General features: G+C 46.6%; 1 protein-coding gene and 1 long non-coding RNA gene across 3 annotated transcripts in view; one reads left to right on the top strand and one right to left on the bottom strand.

Annotated features, from left to right (window-relative positions):
- Window positions 1–2,167: 2,167 nt before the first annotated feature.
- Window positions 2,168–20,479, top strand: part of SLC7A7 (solute carrier family 7 (amino acid transporter light chain, y+L system), member 7) — a 31,041-nt gene continuing 12,729 nt past the window's right edge. Inside the window, exons 1-2 of one of the 2 annotated variants that reach the window (XM_006776767.2) lie at window positions 2,168–2,337; window positions 6,960–7,505. In XM_006776767.2, coding sequence (XP_006776830.1) covers window positions 7,007–7,505 — 499 coding nt within the window. In that variant the 5' untranslated portion in view covers window positions 2,168–2,337; window positions 6,960–7,006. Of the gene's footprint in view, window positions 2,338–5,578; window positions 5,934–6,959; window positions 7,506–20,479 lie in introns of those variants that run through there. The other variant, XM_006776766.2, reaches the window with a different exon arrangement.
- The window catches only part of LOC107185146, a 1,892-nt gene continuing 640 nt past the window's right edge, over window positions 19,228–20,479 (bottom strand). Inside the window, exon 2 of the long non-coding RNA XR_001516067.1 lies at window positions 19,228–19,355. This is a non-coding gene — a long non-coding RNA (uncharacterized LOC107185146). The remainder of the gene's footprint in view (window positions 19,356–20,479) is intronic.

Below are 20,479 nucleotides of genomic sequence, written 5' to 3'. Positions count from 1 at the left end.
GTCTGGGAAGAGTTCGTGCTTAAGTGGGGGGTGGGGGGCTCCACTCTCCGAACCCACCGGCTGCATTCGCGTGGACCTGAGCCTCCGCGCCCTGCCGGCTCCTCTGCCCTTTCACCGCGTCGCGGCCACCGCGCTTTGCTCTCCCGGCATCCGGAGGGGTCACCGAGCCCGGGTGTGCGACCGAGCGCAGAGCTTTCCGGTCCTGCGGGAGCGCATGAGAGGAGGGCCTTTTTGTTTTCCTGTTAATGAAACCAGAGGTCCATTTCAGATCATTCTAGGCCTCCCCGCAAACCTGAACATTATACCTGCCCCTTCCTTTCAACCCACCACTGTAAAGACGTATCAACACTTCCAAATATTCCTTGCTTAGGAACCAGAGCAGCGGCAGCTTCTCCAGGTGGGCCGGAAGGGCAAGTTCAAGGGCATTCCCAGAGCCTGCTCAGCTAGGAAATGTGTGTGTGTGTGTGTGTGTGTGGACAGCATTGTTCATTCCTTCATTTATTCTTCCAGCAAACATGTCTTGGTCTACATGTGCCCTGTACTGGGCATAAAGCTCTGCTGCTGCTTGCATTCTAGTGAGGGAGTCACTCGACAACCAATGAACTCCCAACTCAGGAGTGGTAGTGAGTGCCCTGGAAGAAAAGTCGGGCATGTAGCTTCTTCAGAGACTCCGCAGGAAGGACTCTGCTAGGTGGTGTTTCAACACAGACCTGAACGAAGTGAAAGAATGAACAATAGCTCTGGGAAGAATGTTCCAGGCAGAGGAAACAGCAATTGCGAAAGCTCTTAGTCAGGAGCATGCTTGTGTGGCAGCAGCAGGGCCAGTGTGGCTGGAGTGGAGTGGGAGAGCAGGGGCCAGAGCGAGGGGCAGCTTTAGACTTTGCAGGACTTCCCTCATTTACAAGTTGGACCTGAACCCAGAGTAGGATGAAGGGGCAGGCTGGCTGGGCAGCAGCCTGGGTCTAAAAGGGCACTAAATGATTCTTGGAGTCATTCAGACATCTGGTGCCAGTGGACTCTGGTTTCTATCTCTTAGTGAACTGTAAGTTGGCTCCCATCCACTGAGAGATCCTTAACAACTGCTTACCTGGACAGCCTGTCTCCAGAATAATTTTGCAACATGCAGGTACAGGTTGCATGATGTAGTCCTGTGACCAGTTTTTAGTTGCCTAAAGGCAGCAGTCACAGCTGGAATTCTGAGAATGCACCATACCCTGTGAAGTGCCACTCCCCGAGAGAGATTTATGCTGTATCTACATTTAAAAGAATACTTTAAATTGATTTTTAGAGAAAGAGGGAGAGGGAGAGAGACATTGATGTGAGAATGCAACATCGATGGGCTGCCTACTACGTGTCCCCCCCTACCCCCCATCCTAGGAATTGAGCCTGAAATCTGGGCATGTGCCCGACCAGGAATTGAACTGACAAACTTGGGTGCATGGGATGATACTCAACCAATTAAGCCGCACCGGCCAGGGCTGTATCTACATTTTAAATTGTTTAATATGGCTACCAAGAAGTTGTCTGCTTCAGAAAGTGTATGTAATGAATTCATGTAATAAGTTCTAATTTTGAATAGAAAGAAGGAGGCTAACAGTTTTTATTCCCAGAAAATCGTATTTCCCTGCTTTTGTTAAATAAACATTCAACAAATATTTAAATAATCCTAGTTTGGAGGGGTGCCAACTCATTAGCCCAGTGCCAGGCCACCTAAGGGGGCCTTCCTTCGCAACACACACATCACCTGAACCAACTGGGGACCTGAGTTGTGATTGGGCTTGCTTAGCGTTTAGGTATGTGCTCACCTGTACCCCCACAAGTGACATTCCTTGGCATGTGTTGCTTTACATGGGGGCTGACATGGCACTGAGACTAGAGATGAGGCCACAGAGGTCCGTTATTGCCCTAACCATGGATCCTATGCCCTCCGCAGGACCAATGATAGTATTTCAGCGGGAGATGCAGAGGAAATGGAATGTGGGGAAGAGTTGTAAAGGCCCTGAGAAGGTCACTGCAAGTCCCTGGGAATAAATGCAGGGCAACAAGGAAGTTCGGGGGGCTGAGGTAGAGAAGAGGAGGAGCCTAGAGGGGGGCGGGAGGTCTTCTGGGTCCCAGCTCCAGCCCGTCCTCCAGGCCCCTCCCCGCTGCCGGCCAGAGTCACACATATGTTTTCCTGTTTTTCCTTTCGTCGGCACCCTCTGCCTTTTCTGCTCCCCAGAGTCAACAGCTGCTGCAGCTCCAGCCATACCCTGGTGCCCCTTCTTAGCACCTTTCCCTCCCCCTAGTCCCAGCGTGGTAGCCCCTCCTCCTCGCACCTGCCCAAAGGGCAAGGGACAGGTAAGAGGTGGGAGTCGGGGACAATGGGTGAGAGGGGACGTGCAGGAGGAGGATGGAGTTAGAGTCTGAAAATTGACTGATGGAGGAGACTCAAGAGCCTCTTGTTTCCTGGTCCTAGCTCTGACCTCCCGAGGCAGAGCCCTCTGCCCAGAGACCTCAGCCCTACGTTAGTGGAAGTCCTGGCCACAGGAGTAAACAATGTCTTGTTTCACTTTTTTAGAAAGGGGCTGTCGTAGCCACAGTGGAGCATAGCAAAACAAATGGAGAGCTGGGAGGGAGGAGCGGAGCTTCCCGCTTGGGGTGATGGGGCAATCTAGCTGTACCAGAGTGGATCTGTTTTCTGTTGCTGTTGTTAAGGAGGCAGCACAGACCAGTTGGATCGAGGAAGGCAGGACATGGGGTCCCTGGGGGAGAAAGTCTCTGCTCACATTCAGCTCCCTGTGCTTGGCCGAGGAGCCAAGACCCTGAGCCGTGTGCTGGTTCCTGGAGGAAGGGTGTTTTGGTGTTGCCATTCATGGGTAGGGTCAGGGCAAGGGCTTCCACTGGCTGCCATGCCAGGCACTGCATGCTGGGGGCCCTGCTACCTGCGTTTTCTGAACCCCTGAACTGCAACTTCTCCTACAGGCTGTAGGATGTGTGCTGCCCTGTCATCTCCACTAGGTCCCGAAGGCACTTCAGACAGGGGAAGAAAACAAGGGTGCTTCGTACCTGGACCGCCTGTATCTCACGGGGCTCCAGTCTCTGCGGAGTTCTTCTGTAAAGAGCCCTTTAGGAGAGGCCCTGCCGGTCCCAGGCTGCCTAACTGGTGCAAGCAGTGCCCTGTGACCAGGGTTTCAGGGAGGGATGTGAGCTGCCAAAGATGGTGCCTTTCTGCCCATAGCTCTGGTGCTGGGCAGGGGTTGAGAAAAGAGGGGGCATCTCTTCTGTGAAGGGTAGCCACCTCTACCCAGTTTGTAGCATTCCTGGTGAGGCCGCTAGGGTATGCTGTTGGCTGGAGTGTCCCAAGATTCTAAGAGGAGTCTTTCACCTTTCAGATACCACTAGCCAGGAGCTAAACCCACAGGCTTCTCTCCTCACCTTCCCTCATGCGCTCTCCTTCCTTTATCCCTCCTTCATTGCTTTTTTTTTCTCTCTTAACGTTGCATTAGGACACATGCCCACCCCTTGGTGCCAGTGAATTTGGTCTTAAAAGGGCAGGCATGATGAGGCATTTCCACGTGCCTTGTTTGCTTTAGAAGTGGGCACCCTAGCAAGGGCAGTGCTGCCAAGAGGACTTGTAATCCCTAGCAGAGAGAGAGAAAGGGGAGGAGCAGTCAGGAAGGAGATGGATGGGCTTCGTTGGAAGGTGGGCCGTTGGAAGTAGTTTGAGGACCCCGGGGGTAGAGGCTGGGCAGGTGGGGATGGGTGTTGGGGGAGGTATGGCAGTGCCAGTTAAGATCTTGGGCTTTATTGGCTAGCCTCTCTCATTAGTTAGGCATCCTGGCATGGACTTAATGCCTGCCTTAAGGGACTGTAGGGAGGATTAAATGAGATAAGGCCTTTAGGTGCTTAGCAGTGTGTCTGGCCCCGATGAGTGCTCAATAAATGACAGCTATCATTCTTTTTTTAAAAAAACATATTTTATTGATTTTTTTAAATTGATTTTTTACAGAGAGAAAGGGAGAGAGATAGAGAGTTAGAAACATCGATGAGAGAGAAACATCGATCAGCTGCTTCCTGCACACTCCCTACTGGGGATGTGCCTGCAACCAACGTATATGCCCTTGACCGGAATCGAACCTGGGCCCCTTGAGTCTGCAGGCCGACGCTCTATCCACTGAGCCAAACCGGCCAGGGCCAGCTATCATTCTTATAGGAGTATTTAGGGGGCACTTGGGAGAAAAGGACAGTCTCCTCTGGATGGATTTGTGGACATAAGAAATGTCTAAACCTGTAGAGAATTTTTAAAATAATATATATATTTTAAAGAAGTTGAAATAGAAAATAGGAAAGGTAAAGTCAACATAAGAAAGTCCAAACCTGTAGAGAATTTTTATAAGTTTATTTGAACCAAACTGACAACATATGCCAGAGCAAGATCTCAAATGCTCCGGAGAATAATAGTTTTTCAGCTTCTTTTGTGCATTTAAATTGAGGGAACATAAGGAAGATTAAATGGAGGTGGAAGAAAGCAAAGCAGACATTAGATTATAGGATACTTGACAAGATTAGGTCTCTCTTGGGGGTGGTTATGCTTACTCCAAAGGTGTGTTAACCTAGATTCCAAAAGCAGTGGATAGGATTTGTTTAAGGCAAAGATAAACCTTTTAGTAAAGAAGTTATATACCTATATATGGGCGTGTGACTACCTAACATGATTTGCCTAGTTAGGAATTTATGATTAGATTATCCTGTGAGGTTGCTTTTCATATAATTTTTTTTTTCATCCACAGATTTCAGACATTTGTGAGGGTGGCTTGGGAGAAGCACGATCTCTGGGAAGGCTAACATCTGGATTACTCTTTTGGTTTAAAAATAAATTTTAAGGGGCTAGGATGGGAGGGTGTAGGGTAAAGATAAGGTCCCTTGGATTTTTATTCTCTGGTTGTAGAATAACCAAAGAGGGTTTTTAGAAATGCTGTGAAAAGGCACAGGTAGTTGCATTTCAGAATGGATAGAATGTATTTCTTTTGGCAAAAGAGACACCAAATGCCATATTTAACTAAATAAAGGTAAAATAATCTATGATTTCCAAAAAATACTCTACTTTGTCTTTCTGTTTGGGGTCTATATGTTCAGGGAAATCTTATTTCCCCATATTTTAAGGAAATTGGAATTAACTTGTATTTGGGGAGGTGTTTATAAGAATTATGCTTACCTAAAGATCCGGGTATGTCTTTTTAAAGATGAAAGGGCACGTGACGGGGAGGGCATACAGCCAGGGTTTGGGTATAATTTTTTGACCTGGTTTCCTTGGAAGTAGCTTGAGGCTCAGCCATGGGGTACTGGCCCAAGTTCAGGGGCAGCCACTCCTCGCTCGTGGGGAAGTGTGCAGAGTTCTCCTCTTAGGCGGGCCAATCACGAGGTGCAGGGATTGCACTCACACTTCCTCTAATCTCAGCGCATGAACAGCCCTTCCTAGTCACGTTGTGCAATCCTCCTGCCTTTCTTGTTTGGGATGACAGAGAGAAGTGGGCTAGGGTAGGGCCCTTCTCAGCCACTGCCCGGGCCTTATCAGGGCTAATTTGCTAGGGGACAGTTTCCCCGGGGCTGCAGAGCCATACCCAGCTGCCAGTCCTTTGTTCTGTTCCTTGTCAAAGGAGATTCCTGAGGGAGCGCCTTTCTTATCTCGGAAAGTGCTGAGCCCAGAGCTCCTAGCTGCCCTTTTTTCCAGGGGTGAGGGGCCAGTGAACCTTGGACCCAGACAGTTGCTTAATACTCCTCTCCCCCGCCCTCACCCCCTCCGCCCTTCTTGACTTCTTGATTTGACTTAAGTCCGTAAGCACTTGGCCGGCCATTCCTTTCACTGCTGGCTGAGGACGAGGAGTGGTCAGAGCACAGCTCCTGACCTCCACTGGCTGCTGCCTCTGCAGGAACCTGCTTACACCTCTGGCCAGGTAGTGAGTGCTTCCCACTCTCTCTTTCAGCCCCACTCATTCGCCCCCAGCCCCCTTTGCTGCTACGCAGTGTCTGATCACCTCCTCTCCCCGGTGCCTCTATCTCTCCACTTGCTTGGCCTGCCTCGCCTGTCTTTCTCTCAGCTGCCTCCTGCTCTGCGGTGCCCAATATCAGCTGCCCCACTTCAGCTGTTTCTTGGCCTTGGCTTTCGGTGCTGTATCTCCAGGGTAGGGAGTGGTCACCAGCTGACTCCAATCATCTCTAAGTTGGGCTGCACATTTGGATCACCCTTTTCCCAATCATACTGTTTGGGGTGATGCACCTGTGCTAATGTGAGGGCCTTGGTGGCAGGGGATGTAGAATACTGACTGGGAAAGGTATCTGGGAAAGGAGAATAGCCTGTCTTCTTTCAGGGTGGGGTGAGGCTGCTGGGACTTTGCTAGGGTTGAAGACTTCACCTAAGCAGGTGGATGGTTGTGTGGTCATGGGTTTCCAGCAAGAAATCTCTGCAGCCTTTATGTTTGCCAGAGCGAGAATCCTTGGGGGAAAAGAGCAGTGTTGTCAGGAGAACCCACAGATTATTTGCTTGCAAGGTTGGTTCCTCATGTTGCCTCTCAGCACGGGTGATAGGTGAGTCTGAAACTGGAGGCAAGACAGACTTTTTTGATGGAAGGCTGAAAAATGCCAGCTCAAATCACTGTGCTTACACCTGGTGACTGCCAGATGATTGCCCTAATTCCTGCCTGTTATCACAGCAGGCTCAGATAGAACCAGGATTGAGCTTTCTATTTTGTAAATCAGGGAGGCAGCACCAGCCTCACGATCATCTCTCTGGGGAATAATTCAAGTTGGGGTTGTTTTGATGAGCCAGAGCCCCCACCAGAAGGAGGGTTTAATGGGTGGGAAGCAAGAGAGAGGTCTCTGCCCTGGTAGGTGGAGCGGGTTGCCCATACTGGCCCCTATGGGGGGGAGCGTTCTCTGAAATTGCCAACCACCTGATGTCTATCTTCCTCGTTCTTCCTTAGAGGGCAATGCCAGGAAGCTGGTAAAGCCTTTCTTCTCCTCCTCCGCCATGGTTAACAGTGCGAAGTATGAAGTGGCCTCCCAGCAGATGGGGGATGCCTCCCCTTTGGAGGAGGAGGCCCACCCAGGGTCCGAGCAGGTGAAGCTGAAGAAGGAGATCTCGCTGCTGAACGGCGTGTGCCTGATTGTGGGGAACATGATTGGCTCGGGCATCTTTGTGTCCCCCAAGGGCGTGCTCATGTACAGTAACTCCTTTGGCCTCTCCCTGGTCATCTGGGCTATTGGGGGCCTCTTCTCTGTCTTTGGGGCCCTTTGCTATGCGGAACTGGGCACCACCATTAAGAAGTCTGGGGCCAGCTATGCCTACATCCTCGAGGCCTTCGGGGGACTCCTCGCCTTCATCCGACTCTGGACCTCCCTCCTCATCATCGAGCCCACCAGCCAGGCCATCATCGCCATCACCTTTGCCAACTACATGGTGCAGCCCGTCTTCCCGAGCTGCTTTACCCCCTACGCTGCTGGCCGCCTGCTGGCCGCTGCCTGCATCTGTAAGTGGGGCTGGGGCAGGAGGTGTTGAGTGGAGCGCCAGGGCAGAGGCCTGGATGTGAGTCCAATCAGCCAGTGAGAAGGAGATGGGAAGATATGCATGTCTCTGGAAATGCTCTTATTTAAAAACAATGTTTAATGTATGCTTTGTGTGAAAATTCAAACAGTACCGAAGTGTAACAAACCCACCAGTTTACCTTTTGCCCAGCTGCCCATGGTAAGCATCATTAGCAGTTTGCGCGCCCTTCCTGATTTTTTTCCTTGCTCTTTCAGATGTAGTTTTGTTCTATGGTTTACAAAAAGGGTTCATAGTCCACATATAATTCTACAGTGTGCTTTTCTCCAGGAATTTATCAGTGACATTCTTTTCTATTTATAGGTCTACTTTAAAAAAAATGCTCCATGTTATTCCATGTTAATTTTAAGAATATTGCTTATTTAAATAATCGGTCATCTGTTAATGGCCGTTGAAGTTGGTTCCAATTTTTCCAGTCTTACAGATAATGCTCTAGTGAATATCTTTTCGCACATGTGTGACTTTTGCTGTCGGCTAGTTATTAAAACTATTATAGATCATAAGGTAGGTTGACTTACTGGTGAAACTAATTTTAGGATATGCTGCTCTTGGGGACCCCTCAAACGTAGGTAGATAGTCACATGTCTTGTGTAGAGCAAGGATTATTCCATCTAAGTAAAATTTCTAAGTAAGCTGCATCCCTTTAAACACCAGAATTCTCTTATTTCAACCATCTTTGTTGAAATATCTTTAAAACCAGTGCTATGTCTGCTTGCCTTAGTAACTGGATGTTTCTTTTGGTGACTTGGGATTACCGCTGCGTATCTCAATTCTTGTATGATTATGAGGCCTTCCGTGGCCTGCAGGGTGGGAGGGGACGATCACTTGCTCCTCAGTGGCCTTATGCTGCTGGCCTAACTTCAGTTCATCAGGTGTTATTCTTTTCTGCTTTTGATCTGTCATCTCTGACAGCTGTCATTCCTTGATTCTGGCATTGTGCCTACTTCCATCAGTCATCCCCTTTTTAATATGCTATTTCTAATTTGGGAATAGAGGTGTACGCAAACTCTTGTACACCCACATACACGCACACGTACACCCTTGTACAGATACATGCAAAGTAGCCACAATTATTAGTTTGCAGAGCTCCCGGTGAATAGAAGACAGAGTTTTGTGCATGGATTTATGACATGTTTTTGAGACAACTCTGGTAGAGTGAAGAGAGCTTTGTTTGAGACTGGGCTCAGTATCTGCATGACCTTAGGCAAGATGCAGTGACTTCACTTACAGGCCCCTGCAAAAATGAAATCAGATTCAGTGAAAACCATAAATTATGACTTACATGTAACAAATTATTATATTTAAAATTAGTATATCTCTTGACTGCTAATAGGACTTCAACCTATCTCTAGTAACTTCAGAGGTACAGAGATCTGGGAGAAGGTCAGAAGGACAACCAATATTGTAAGAATGTAAGGACATGTGAGTTTCTTCCTTCAACTATTCTTAGCGAATACCCAGGACAAGTCAGATGCTGAGATGTGTGAGGACCTTCTGTCCAGATATGATCTATGCAGTAATATCTCTATTTAACCATAGTCATTCAGGAGAAACCCAAGAAGGAGAAAACTAAGAGGGACACAGACATGGTAACAAATAATTGTCATGCAAGGTAATAGGTGTAGTCTAAAGGCACCATGGAGCAAGCAGAGCAACTTTCTTCTTGTGGGGAGGAGAGCTTAGGAAGACATCACAGAGACTACAATGTCTGAACTGAATTTTGAAAAGATATATAGCTGTCTTCTAGGACATTTCTCACAGGGGTAACTGCATGTAAAAAGATGTGGAGTGCCAAAAGGTACGGACTGTTGAGAGAATTGCAGATAGTTGGTAGAGCTGGAATGTGGAGTAAGAGACAGGGGAGGAGATAAGGACTGGAAATATAGCCTAGGGTCAGCTCAAGGAGGTTTTATATGGTGCCTAAACAGGTTAGACTTATTTTGGAAATAGGGGGGAACTAACAATTTTAAGTGGGGAAGTACAACTTGCTTGGTGGGCATGTGGAGAGTGTTTTTGGAAAGAGAGACAAGGTAGGGAGACCGGTTTAGGGAGCTGAAACCTGAGTCCATATGACATGTGGTGGAGGCCTGCCCTCTGGGCAGGGCCTTTGGAACTGAGATGAGGGGGTAGATACAGAAATCATTATTAGGTGGAACTTCTAGGACTTCTGGATGTGGGGGTGTGTAGGAGGTCTTTGAGGCGATGTTAAGGATTCAAGCTTGGGCAGATGGAAGGTGATGGGCTGCCATCTGAAATGGAAGGTGGTGATGAGGGGGCATCTGGGGCTTCTGTAGGACTGCTCATGAGGCCCTTCCATGAGCAGTGCCTTCCTGGGGTCATTATGACCCAGAGTTGATCATTTTCTCACCAACTGAGTCTCACCCAGAAAAGAGGCTGATGTGTGTAAATGAGAATGTTTATTAAATGTACAATGGTGAGCACACACGTGTAATTTCTAACTTCCAGAGGGCATGTGTTCACTATCAAGGCACCTCCTTTCTAGTACAGTGGCCACTGGGAAACCAATCTGGTAACTGGAAGTTACTTGCAGGGCATGAAATGAGAAGGAAGGAAGAATATTTAGACTATTCAGAAACAATTTAGTGCTTGGGATGGGGCCCATAACACATGGAGTGGAAAGATAGAGCCCCTGCTGTAGGGAGCTCATCTTGTGGTGGAGATGGGCAAAAGTAGTCAATTAAACACATTGTACATGCTAAGTGCTAGGAGTGGGGTGGTGTGTAGCTTATTAAGGAAGTGATTTCTGCACTTGACACCGAAGGATGAAAAGGAGTCCGAGGTGGGAGAAACAGCCACTTAGCATGACCTTCAAGGCCCACTTCATCTGATTTCTTTGACTCGTCCCAGACCTCTCCTCCTCCCTCACCCTGATCTGGCTATACTGTTTGTTATCTTGATTTGCTCTCTTTTAAAAATTTTTTTTTTAAAAAAATACATATTTTTATTGCTTTCAGAGAGAAAGGGAGAGAGAGGGAGAGAGAGAGAGAGAGAGAGAGAGAGAGAGAGAGAGAGAGAGAGAGAGAGAGAGAGAGAGAGAGAGAGAGAGAGAGAGAGAGAGAGAGAGAAATCTCAATGGTGAGAGAGAATGATTGATTAGATTGGCTGTCTCCTGCATGTCCCCTACTGGGGAGTGAACCCACCATCTGGGCATGTGCCCTTGACTGGAATCGACCCCAGGACCCTTCAGTCCAGAGGCTGGTGCTCTATCCACTGAGCCAAACCAGCCAGGGGCTGTCTTAATTTTCTTTCAATTTGCCTGGCTTGTTCCTGCGTTAGGGGTCTTGTATTCGGGGAACAATTTTTGTTCCTTTTGCTATATACCCTCAGAACTTCTTACCTCATTCCATTCATATGCTTGCACAAATATTACCTTATCAGAGACCTATCCTATTTAAAGTGGTGGCTTTCAGTCTCCCACCTGCTTTTTTTGGTCAATCCTCACCTGAGGATTTTATATATATATATATATTTTTTTTTTTTATTGATTGAGAGAGAGAGACAGACAGACAGACAGACATTGAGGTGAGAGTACCCATTGGCTGCTTCCTGAACACAACTCAGGCATGTTCCCTGACTTGGAATTGAACCGGCAACCTTTCAGCACAGGGAAGGACACTCAACCACCCGAGCCACACAGGTCAGGGCTATCTTTCCCTCTTGAATGTAAACATCATAAGAGTAGGGACTTTGTTGTGCTCACTGCTGAATCTCTGGCACTTAGTACAGTGTCTGTTGTCTGGAAGGTACTCAATAAATATCTGTTGATGAAGAAAGGGCAAGGACATTCTAGATACAGGGAAAGGCAATGTAAAGGCACAAAGGTGAGAAGAATGGAGTGTGGAGGATTGTGAGATTGAGGGAACAAAGGAAGGCAGGGGGCTAAAGCATGAGACAAACCTTCCTAGAGGGTTTAGCTTTTATTTTAAAGCATGTGAGGAGTCATTGAAGGGTTCTAAGCAGGGGAACGATGTAGCTGGGTTGGGACAGAAGAGCAAGGCTGGAGGCAGAGACCCTGATAGGAAGCTCTCCTGGAAATCCAGGCAGGAAATGACAAAAGTCTGAATTAGGGCGACGGCAGTGGGGGTATGGCTTATTCAGGGGATGATGTTTTTGGGAAAGGACAGATGGGAGAGTGATATAATATTTTTATTATTATTATTTTAAAAATATATTTTTATTGATTTTAGAGAGGAAGGGAGAGGGAGAGAGAGATAGAAACATTAATGATGAGAGAGAATCATTGAATGGCTGCCTCCTGCACGTCCCCTACTGGGGATTGAACCCACAATTTTGGCATATACCCTTGACTAGAACTGAACCTGGGACTCTCCAGTCCCCAGGCCCACACTCTATCCACTGAGCCAAACTGGCTAGGGCTGGGAGAGTGATTTAGAAGTTATAATCAGTATAACCAATGACATTTATTGGGATGTCTGGCATATGGAAGAGGTAGGTGATGTTCACCAGCCTGTAAGTTCTGTGCCATATAGAGGGTAAGCCTGTCTTATGATCCACTGTATCCTCAGCAAAGAAACAAAGAGAGGAACTCAATAAATGTTCCCTGAATGAAGAGATGTGGTTTCTGGCTTGGGCAATCAGTAGGTGCTGGCATAATTTACAAGGAGGGGGATGCAGTCATGTTGAATTTGAAGTGTATTTGTAAGATAGTAGGCCACTGTGCCTATTTGGAGTTCAAGAAAGAGATGGGGCTGGAGAATGAGCATTCACCAAATATTCATGAAGTGCTTGCCATCCTCCCGGCACTGATCATTGTCTTTATGGAGCTGTGTGTCTGTGTGTGTGTGTGTGTGTGTACTAGTAGAAGGCTAGGATAGGCAACACTATACAAGATTACAATGGATTATGATGAGTGTTGTGATTTGTGAGATGCAAGGAGCCACAGGAAGAGACCTGAACTAGCCTAGGAGTTTAGAAACTCTCCTTAAGGAAGTTCAATATGATACCTGAATGATGAAGAAAAATTAACCAAGAGTAGAGAGGGGAGAGGAGCCTCTCAGGCAGCAAGAACAGAATGTATGAAAACTTGTAGACAAGAAAGAAGGACATCTTCAAGATGCTGTAAGGAGTTCAGGGTGGGCTACAGTTTTGAGTTTAAGGTAGGAAATGCAGAGGTAGAGGGAGGGATCAAGGTTAAGGGAGGAGTTTATGGAAAAGACTTAAGCCTACCTTAGCTTGGTTTGGGGGTATTTTCGGAAACAGTTGGGTGAAATTGCTTTTATTTTTTAAATATATTTTTTATTGATTTCAGAGAGGAAGGGAGAGGGAGAGAGAGATAGAAACATCACTGATGAGAGAGAGTCATTGATTGGCTCTCTCCTGCATGGCCCCTACTGGGGATTGAGCCCACAACCTGGGCATGTGCCCTTGGCCAGAATCAAACCTGGGCCTCTTCAGTCCGCAGGCTGACCCTCTATCCACTGAGCCAAACCGGCTAGGGTGGGTGAAATATCTTTACCCTACAATAAGGTGTTCTCCATGGTTGAGTGCTTGGGTGCCTTGAGTCCGCATTTCTCTCCCTTGAGCAGTGCAGAGGATACCCTCATTCCTGGGGAGGCAGCAGTCATGGTGGTTAAGAGCATGGAATCAGACAGGTTACATTTATTAGCCTCAGTTTCCTCATCTCTATAATGGGGTCTCTATCTCATAGAGGCGGGATCTCTATTTCTGCCATACTTTCACCCTTTTCTATTCAAACAGTGATAATTTCAAGAGAGCAAATAAAGGTTTCTGCTTTTGTCAGAGTGGCTTACTGTCCCTCTATAGGTATAATCTTCATTTAGAACTGCTGATGAATTACAGCTCTAGATAGGCTAGCATTGCAACAGTCCTAGAAATCACCAATTATTATGTAGGTCAGTGATTTTCAACCTTTTTCATGGCACACATAAACTAATTACTAAAATTATGTGGCACACCAAAAGATATATTTTTTGCCGATCTGACCAAAAAATAGGTATAATTTTGATTCATTCACACCATATGGCTGTTGTGTTTGTTGTAATTTTTTTTTTTTATTTGACAATTTAAGGCAGTGGTTCTCAACCTTCCTAATGCCGTGACCCTTTAATACAGTTCCTCATGTTGTGGTGACTCCAATTTCATTGTTACAAATTGAACATAATTAAACCATAGTGATTAATCACAAAAACAATATGTAATTATATATGTGTTTCCCGATGGTCTTAGTGACCCCTGTGAAAGGGTCGTTCAACCCCCAAAGGGGTCGAGACCCACAGGTTGAGAACTGCTGATCTAAGGGAAAAGAGGTCAGTGTCCTTGACTAAATAATCAGATATTGCATATTTAAAAAATTCTGCGGGCCCTACCTGCTTTGGCTCAGTGGATAGAGCCTGCAGACTGAAGGGTCCTGGGTTCAATTCTAGTCAAGGGCTTGGGGCGTGTGCGGGAGGCAACCAATTAATGTATCTCTCACATCGATGTTTCTCTCTCTCTGTCTCTCCCCTTCCCTTCCACTCTCTCTAAAAGAATCAATGGGAAAATATCTTTGGGTGAAGGATTAACATAACAAAAAAAGGAGAGAGAGAGAGAGAGAGAGAGAGAGAGAGAGAGAGAGAGAAAATTGCTGGCTTACGTACATTTTTTGTGTGCGCATGGGTGACTTTACTCACTTCTGACTTCATTGTCAGGGTAATCACATGTTGCCCTTTCTGCCAGAAATTCTTTCTCCCTCCCCCAAACCCAGTACCAGCCTCTGTGCCAGTAACAGTGGTCCTGGTACCCATCTGCACCCCTTCACTGCCCGAGGCTGGATGGGTTACCTGGCAGTGACTTTCATTCTTATAATTGCCCATGTTCACTTTTCTGTGAAGGCTGGGGCCTGGGTATTAATCACAGGGCCTGTACAGGCCTGGATCACAGTGGGTGCCCAGTACATGCTTGGTGGGTGGATTAATTAATTCTGAGTTTGGAATACCCTTCCCAACCAGAGAGGTATGCAGATGACCCTTCCTGAGGTTGGTTATTCTGTTTTTCCAGAGTTCTTTGAGGTTGCTCCAGATCCCTGCAGCCATTACCTGAGGGGAGCTAATCCCACTCCCAGGCTCACATCCCTGAATCCAAACAGGAAGGCACATGGGGTAGTGGAATGAATACAAGCTTTGGAGCTGGCCTGAGTGACTTCAGTTTTCTTAATTGTAAGATAAAGATAACACACCTACTTTTACTTTTACACTAGCTCTGAGGTCGGAAAGGAAGGCTGAGACTCTCCTTCCTCTTTTCAGGAGTCAGGGTTAGGTGTCCAGAAGTCCAGCTCCACCCAACGGCCCTTTCTTCGGAGCTGACATGCTTTGGCCCACTGCTAGCAGCGTTGGGTCATTCTGCTCCTGCTTACACTTGTCCATCACATGGTCTAGTTTTTTTGTCTAGTTTCTTGCCTTTTGCTAACAAGACATTTTACCTCCTGTGTCTTCAATCTGCCTGTTATACCGGTCAGCCAGCAACACATCTCCAGGGTCCCCTGTGAACAGAGACTACTGCGTCTTTGCGTCCCTGACACTTGACCTTAGTGACTTGCATGTGGCAGGTGCTTCAAGAAATGTTGATTGGATGAATGAACAGAAGATATGTTTCCAGATTCAGCTTAGCTGAGAGGGGCTGAGTGCTTTTGGCTCTCAGGGTGGTGGTGGTGGTAGTGGGGGAAGGGAGGAAGTTGTAAGAATTGGGCAGAGGGGGAAGGTAGACAGTTTATACTGAGTCTGCTAACTCTTTGGGGACTATAAAGGACTTCGGATCTCTGTATATTTGTCTGAGAGCTTTGGCCACATGTCCCCTGCAGCTTTTCCTGGTGCTAGAATGACTGACTTCGTGTCCTTGTGGCTAATGAGATGGAACAGCCAGATACTGGCCCCCAACTGATATTTGCCCTTTGCACTTTATTCTTGGAAGCTGGTTATTGCTCCCGGAGGGGTTTTCCCAAGAGTCATTGTAAGTTCATGGTGGGGAAACTTTTATTTCATGTTCCACATTCACAGCAACAAAGAAGCTGAAGTCAGAGCCTTGGGTTCTGTCTGATGTGGGGTCAGTGGGAACTTTGGAGCAAACTTCCATCAACAGTGAGGATGTAGAGTCCTGTGCTGGTTAATCCTCAAGGCTCTTCAGGGGTTCACCCTTGGTCTCTTCCTAATGTTCTCTTTCTCTCTGCCTCAGAAGAGCCTAGAGCAGAGGTTCTCAACCTGCGGGTCGCGACCCCTGTGGCGGGCACGACCCTTTAGTAGCAACATTACAGTTATGAAGTGGCAATGAAAATAATTTTATGGTTGGGTCACAACATGAGGAACTGTATTTAAAGGGCCAGAAGGTTGAGAACTACTGTCCTAGAGCAGTGGTCAGCAAGCTGCAGCTCTCGAGCCACATGCGGCTCTTTGAACCCTTGAGTGTGGCTCTTCCATAAAATACCACGTGCGGGCGCACACGTACAGTGCGATTAAAACTTCGTGGCCCATGCACAGAAGTCGGTATTTTGTGGAAGAGCCACACTCAAGGGGCCAGAGAGCCGCATGTGGCTCGCGAGCCGCAGTTTGCCGACCACTGGCCTAGAGGAAGTTGGGGAAGGAATCCCAACCCTGGCTGTACATTGAAATTACCTGGGAGGTTTAAAAAATACCCATGGTCCCTTCCTCGCCCTCCCTGTTCCCCCAACCAAAAAATCGGCACCACTGGGTAGAAGAGTGAGAACTGGCTTGGAGGATGTGAAATGAAGACGTAGAAAGTCGCTGCCAAGGAGAACTGATGGGGAGCTTGGGAAGAGAGCTTCTCAATTGTCACTGTGCTTTAGGATCACCTGGGGAGCTTAGAAAACATGCTGATGCCAGGGTTCCCCTCCAGTTTCTGAGCTCATTGCCTGGGTGGGGCCTGAGCTTGGACTTTGTTAAAGCTTGTCAAGGGAGGCCAATGTGCAGCCAGGATAGAGAAGCGCTGAGTTAAGTGAAGGGTTTAGTTCTGTATGTAATTACTTAAGGTAGCACACCTGAAGCAGGCAGGTCACCAACTTTCCCTGGGAACCCTGCCACACACCCTGCATCAGGACTCCTGAGGTGGAACCCAAAGCTGTAGGTTCACACTCCTCAGGGGATCCTCATGCTCACTCAGCCTTGGGGTCTTGTTTCTGAGGACCTAGGTGAACCCAGCTGAGCAAACCAGGAAGGACTAGCCAGCTGTGAGAAGGGAGCACAGGAGTGGTTTAATATGAGACCCTCCAGTACAGACTGCCTGCTTGCTCCCTCGGAGTGGAGCGGAGCCACTGCAACTAAAGTGCTGACTGAGCTCTAGGAGGCAGAGTAGGAGGCATCTGATTCAGTGACCCAGAGGCTCTCACCCATGGTGCCCGAGGAGGCGAAATGGTTCTCTAGCCAGAAAAGGTAAGAGTTTGAGGTCTGCTTTCTGAGAGTTATAAAAGCACCTACAAAGAATGGAAGAAATAACACCTCAAGGGAGCCAGGAAGGGAAAGGGAATTGTGAGGTGTAGAGAGTGTCCTGAACCAGCTTTAGGGAACACAAACAAAACAGGCAGTACAGAAAAGGAGGAGAAACTTACAATGTCTGGCTTTAGGCAACAGATCTGAGAGTTTTTCAGGGAATACAAATCTGATCCTCCCGTGGAAACAGCAGTGGTAGAGTATTCTGGAGACATAGGGTACTAGCAGGCCTGGGCATACCGGTAAAGGGGTGTGGCTGTCCCCTGAGCAATGTGACTCTGAGTATATGGCAGAGACGTGTTTTTTTTTAAAGATATATTTTTATGGCCCTAACCGGTTTGGCTCAGTGGATAGAGCATCAGCAACCTGGGCACGTGCCCTGATTGGGAATCGAACTGTAACCTCCTATGTCATAGGTTGATGCTCAACCACTGAGCCATGCCAGTCGGGCATGTGCGGTTTTTCTTGAACAACATATGATGAAAAGCTTATTCACACCAGTTAAGCCTACAGACCTCTATCCTGCCAATTCCTGTGGGATGAAGGGTGTCACTAGTCAGAAGACACCTGAGGTGTGTCATGTGACTTTGAAATTCAAGATGGTGAAGTGAGTGGCAGGTAGAATTTTCATCTCACTGTCAACTGAAGGCTGTGTATGTGAAGGAAAGGAAGGACAGAGAGCAGACTGCCTGATTGTAAATGCTAAAATACCAGAAAGGTGGACTCTGACAAGGGACAGAGTAGATTTCTTAGGGATTGGAAGAGATGTGTTTAATAAACTTTAAACTGAAATTTTAAAGGAAAGGAGAAAATGCACAGATTATAGTATAAATATGGGTATTTTCGAGGCTTTGAGGTATTATACAGAAAGGAGAATAAAGATGGAAAATTTGCTCAGTAATGCATTTGTAGAAAATAGGATAGAAGATGGGTAGTGATGTTTTAGACTCACATCTATAAACATTTAAGGCCAATAAACTTATTTGTTTCTTACTTTTAATGCAAGGTAGAAACAGTTTCATATTTGATTAGAATATGACATGAAAAAGTATATTTTATTAAAAAATGATGGATTTGCCAGAAGAGCTGAGACTAATGTGTGTATATCAAAGAGAGATGTGCTTGTACGAGGACCTGCTATAATAAGGGATGCCTACTCTCTGGGCAAGGTCAGGTTCTGATTCTTTTGATTGCAGTGAGAGGGAAATTTCACTACACTAACACACAGAGACCTGTCGAAGGATTTTACTTCCCCTGCGAATGTAATGAACAGTACCAGCCAGTTCTGCTTCCAGCTCTCCCTGAAGGTGTGTTTTTTCTTATGGAAGCTAAACGGAAGTTACAGATATGTGGCCCATCTCTTAGAAAGGCACAAAGACACCAGCCTCTGTTAATCCTATCTGCTTACATTGAGAAGAATTATTATATGGTGTTGTCAGAAGCTCTCAGGATCCACTTAGAGAATTATTTTGAAGGTCTCTCATAGCAATAGTGCATGGAAATAAATCCTCACCCTAAGGGAAGAAGCATGGTGAACAGAACAAGAGGATAAAAGCAAAAAGAGGTAGGAATGATGTAAGTGTGGACATAGACTGCACACTGTCAGATCAGAGGGAGACTACTTTGCTTTCTTACTAAAGATTATAAAGTTTGTACAAAAGGGAAAATATGGTAGTGATAGAAACCTCAAGTCCATGAGCATCTTTTGCTAAAGTTAATTGCATTCTATTAAAAGCAGTACCTCTATACATTTTTTAAAAATGGTTTATTACGGCTCTGGTTGGGTGACTCAGATGGTTGGGGCGTCCTCCTGTACACCAAAAAGGCTGCGGGTTCGATCCCCGGTTGGGTTTGTTTGGGAGGCAACCGATTGATATTTCTCTTTCACATTGATGTTTTCCTCCCTCCCTCCCTCCTACACTCCCACCCTCCCTCCCTTGCTCTCTAAAATCAATAAACATTTCATTGGATGAGGCTTTTTTTTTTTTGGATGAGGCTTTTTTAAAAAAAGATCTGAGACTTTTTTTGAAGGTTTATTATGGAAACTTTCAAACATATCCAAAAGTAGAGTGAACAATATGATGAACTCCCAGGGTTCATGAATGACAATCAACATTGTTTTATCTATACTCCAACTTCCCCAGCCTTACCCCACTAGATTTATTATTATTATTTGCTTTTTAAAACTGCTTTATTAACTTCACAGTATGTAATGAGCATCTTTCCATGCAATAAACTCCCCTGCTGACAGAAACTTACAAATTGGGTCAAAACACAACATGCAGGCGTAACCGGTTTGGCTCTGTGGATAGAGCTTCGGCCTGCGGACTGAAAGGCCCCAGGTTCGATTCCGGTCAAGGACATGTACCTTGGTTGCGGGCACATCCCCAGTAGGAGATGTGCAGGAGGCAGCTGATAAATGTTTCTCTCTCTCATCGATGTTTCTAACTCTCTATCTCTCTCCCTTCCTCTCTGTAAAAAATCAATAAAATATATTTAAAAAAACCCCCAGAAAAAACACAACATTCAGTTAGAAACTGGTAAAATGAGACCCACTGGAAACAAGCAACACCAAAAGGGTCACAATGAAGGTACGTCACGAACATGTAAGTTTAGGAAGCAGGTGTGTCTCCCTATTAACTTCAGGGAGAACATCAGGATTCAAGGCATTAAGGCAAAATTCATCATGATGGTCAATGGTCATGGTGTGGGGGTCAGTGCTAACTGCCTGCAGAATTTGACTTGACTGCTTTCCCTCATGTTTTCCATCAGCTGTCTCATCTCTTTCCAATCCTTTCCATATTCTTTTGTCTCACCCTTGCCTGTGGCTCTCCATGCCTCTGCCCCCATCCCATCTACACTGCAGGATGGGCTGCCCAGGAGGGAGCCACCCATGATTTTCTCCAGGCACACAATATTCACCAGCTTCCAAAGGGAACCCAAGGCTCTCCTTTATTAGCACCTTGCTCCTTTTCATCCTTTTTTTAAATTTTCCCATTTGGCATTTTCCATGTTAAAACATTTTTTTTAATTGCTTGTTCTCTTTGGACGCCCTTACTCTTGGGCCTATCCTCCTCTGAATCTTGCTGTGAGTGCTTGGCAGTGACAGTTGGACCCTCAGACCTGCTCTTCTTCACATCTGCCTCCTACTCTTAGGGTTCCCCTGGTCTGTGGGGCCTCAGGACACAGAGAATAGGAACCAAGAAGGATATGGTTTATCTCCGATTCTGACACACGCACTAGCAAGGTGCCACTGCACTAGATTATTTAAGGTAAATCCAAGACATCAAGCCATTGAACCTGTACTGGCTACAATATCAATCTCTAAAGCAGCCGTTCTCAACCTGTGGGTTGCAACCCCTTTGGCGGTCGAACGACCCTTTCACAGGGGTCGCCTAAGACCATCCTGCATATCAGATATTTA

The sequence above is a fragment of the Myotis davidii genome, unplaced genomic scaffold (assembly GCF_000327345.1).
Source record: "Myotis davidii unplaced genomic scaffold, ASM32734v1 scaffold1949, whole genome shotgun sequence".
NCBI classification, from domain to species: Eukaryota; Metazoa; Chordata; class Mammalia; order Chiroptera; family Vespertilionidae; genus Myotis; species Myotis davidii.
Note: the sequence above shows the minus strand (reverse complement) of the source record. Positions and strands in the feature narration are given on the sequence as shown.